The sequence below is a fragment of the Pygoscelis adeliae genome, unplaced genomic scaffold (assembly GCF_000699105.1).
Source record: "Pygoscelis adeliae isolate BGI_AS28 unplaced genomic scaffold, ASM69910v1 Scaffold1065, whole genome shotgun sequence".
In the NCBI taxonomy this organism is placed as follows: Eukaryota; Metazoa; Chordata; class Aves; order Sphenisciformes; family Spheniscidae; genus Pygoscelis; species Pygoscelis adeliae.
The window spans coordinates 5,912-6,601 of NW_008824730.1; the positions used below are offsets into that span (position 1 = coordinate 5,912).

Below are 690 nucleotides of genomic sequence, written 5' to 3' on the forward strand. Positions count from 1 at the left end.
CCCCCCTTCCCCCCCCCCCCCCCTTCGAGTGCCTCTTGATCCCGGGTCTGAAGTGCTACACTGAATAATACAAAACTCTCTTACGATGTCTTGTAGCTCTGTATCGCAGATGTGCTGTAGTGCAATAAATCGAATGCTGTCTGCTAAGAGACATAATTTATATAAAATAAACTTCATAATTTGTTCTCCGTGTATAACTAACTTGCTGCGAGGCAGGACGTATTTCCCCCTCGGGGGCAGGCAGACTCCCGCCTGCGTGAGGCGTTTGAAAGGGCGTGTGAATCACGCACCAGCCAAAAGTTAAGTGAACAGGCCTTTAATACAAGCTTCAACATACAAAATGCTGGTGCAGTATAAGACAGGACTACAAAACTAGAGCTTCAAGTAAAAAAACAAAAAAAACCCGCTCGAGTTTCATTTTTTTAATGGAAAGTGCGGAATACAAAAGCGCTAAGTATGAAATTAGAGGAGGCTGCAGCTCCCTCGGGGAGACCACGCTCCCCAGGCGCGCGCAACCTCCGTAGAAAGACAATTGCTACGTTAAACCAGGCGTCCGTCCGCTTCTGTTTCGTGCCCGAAGCGTGCCGGCTCGGCTCGGCGCGTGTGGGACGCAGCTCGACAGCAGCGGGCTTCGCTCCTCCCCTAGACTGGCCTTAAACCGGGCAGGCCTCCCTGGGAGCTGCCGGCTCC

At 51.7% G+C, this 690-nt stretch overlaps 1 protein-coding gene across 1 annotated transcript in view; it reads right to left on the reverse strand.

The window, feature by feature from the left end:
• Positions 1-372: 372 nt before the first annotated feature.
• The window catches only part of FAM118B (family with sequence similarity 118, member B), a 4,309-nt gene continuing 3,991 nt past the window's right edge, over positions 373-690 (reverse strand). Inside the window, exon 7 of the mRNA XM_009323400.1 lies at positions 373-378. Coding sequence (XP_009321675.1) covers positions 373-378 — 6 coding nt within the window. The remainder of the gene's footprint in view (positions 379-690) is intronic.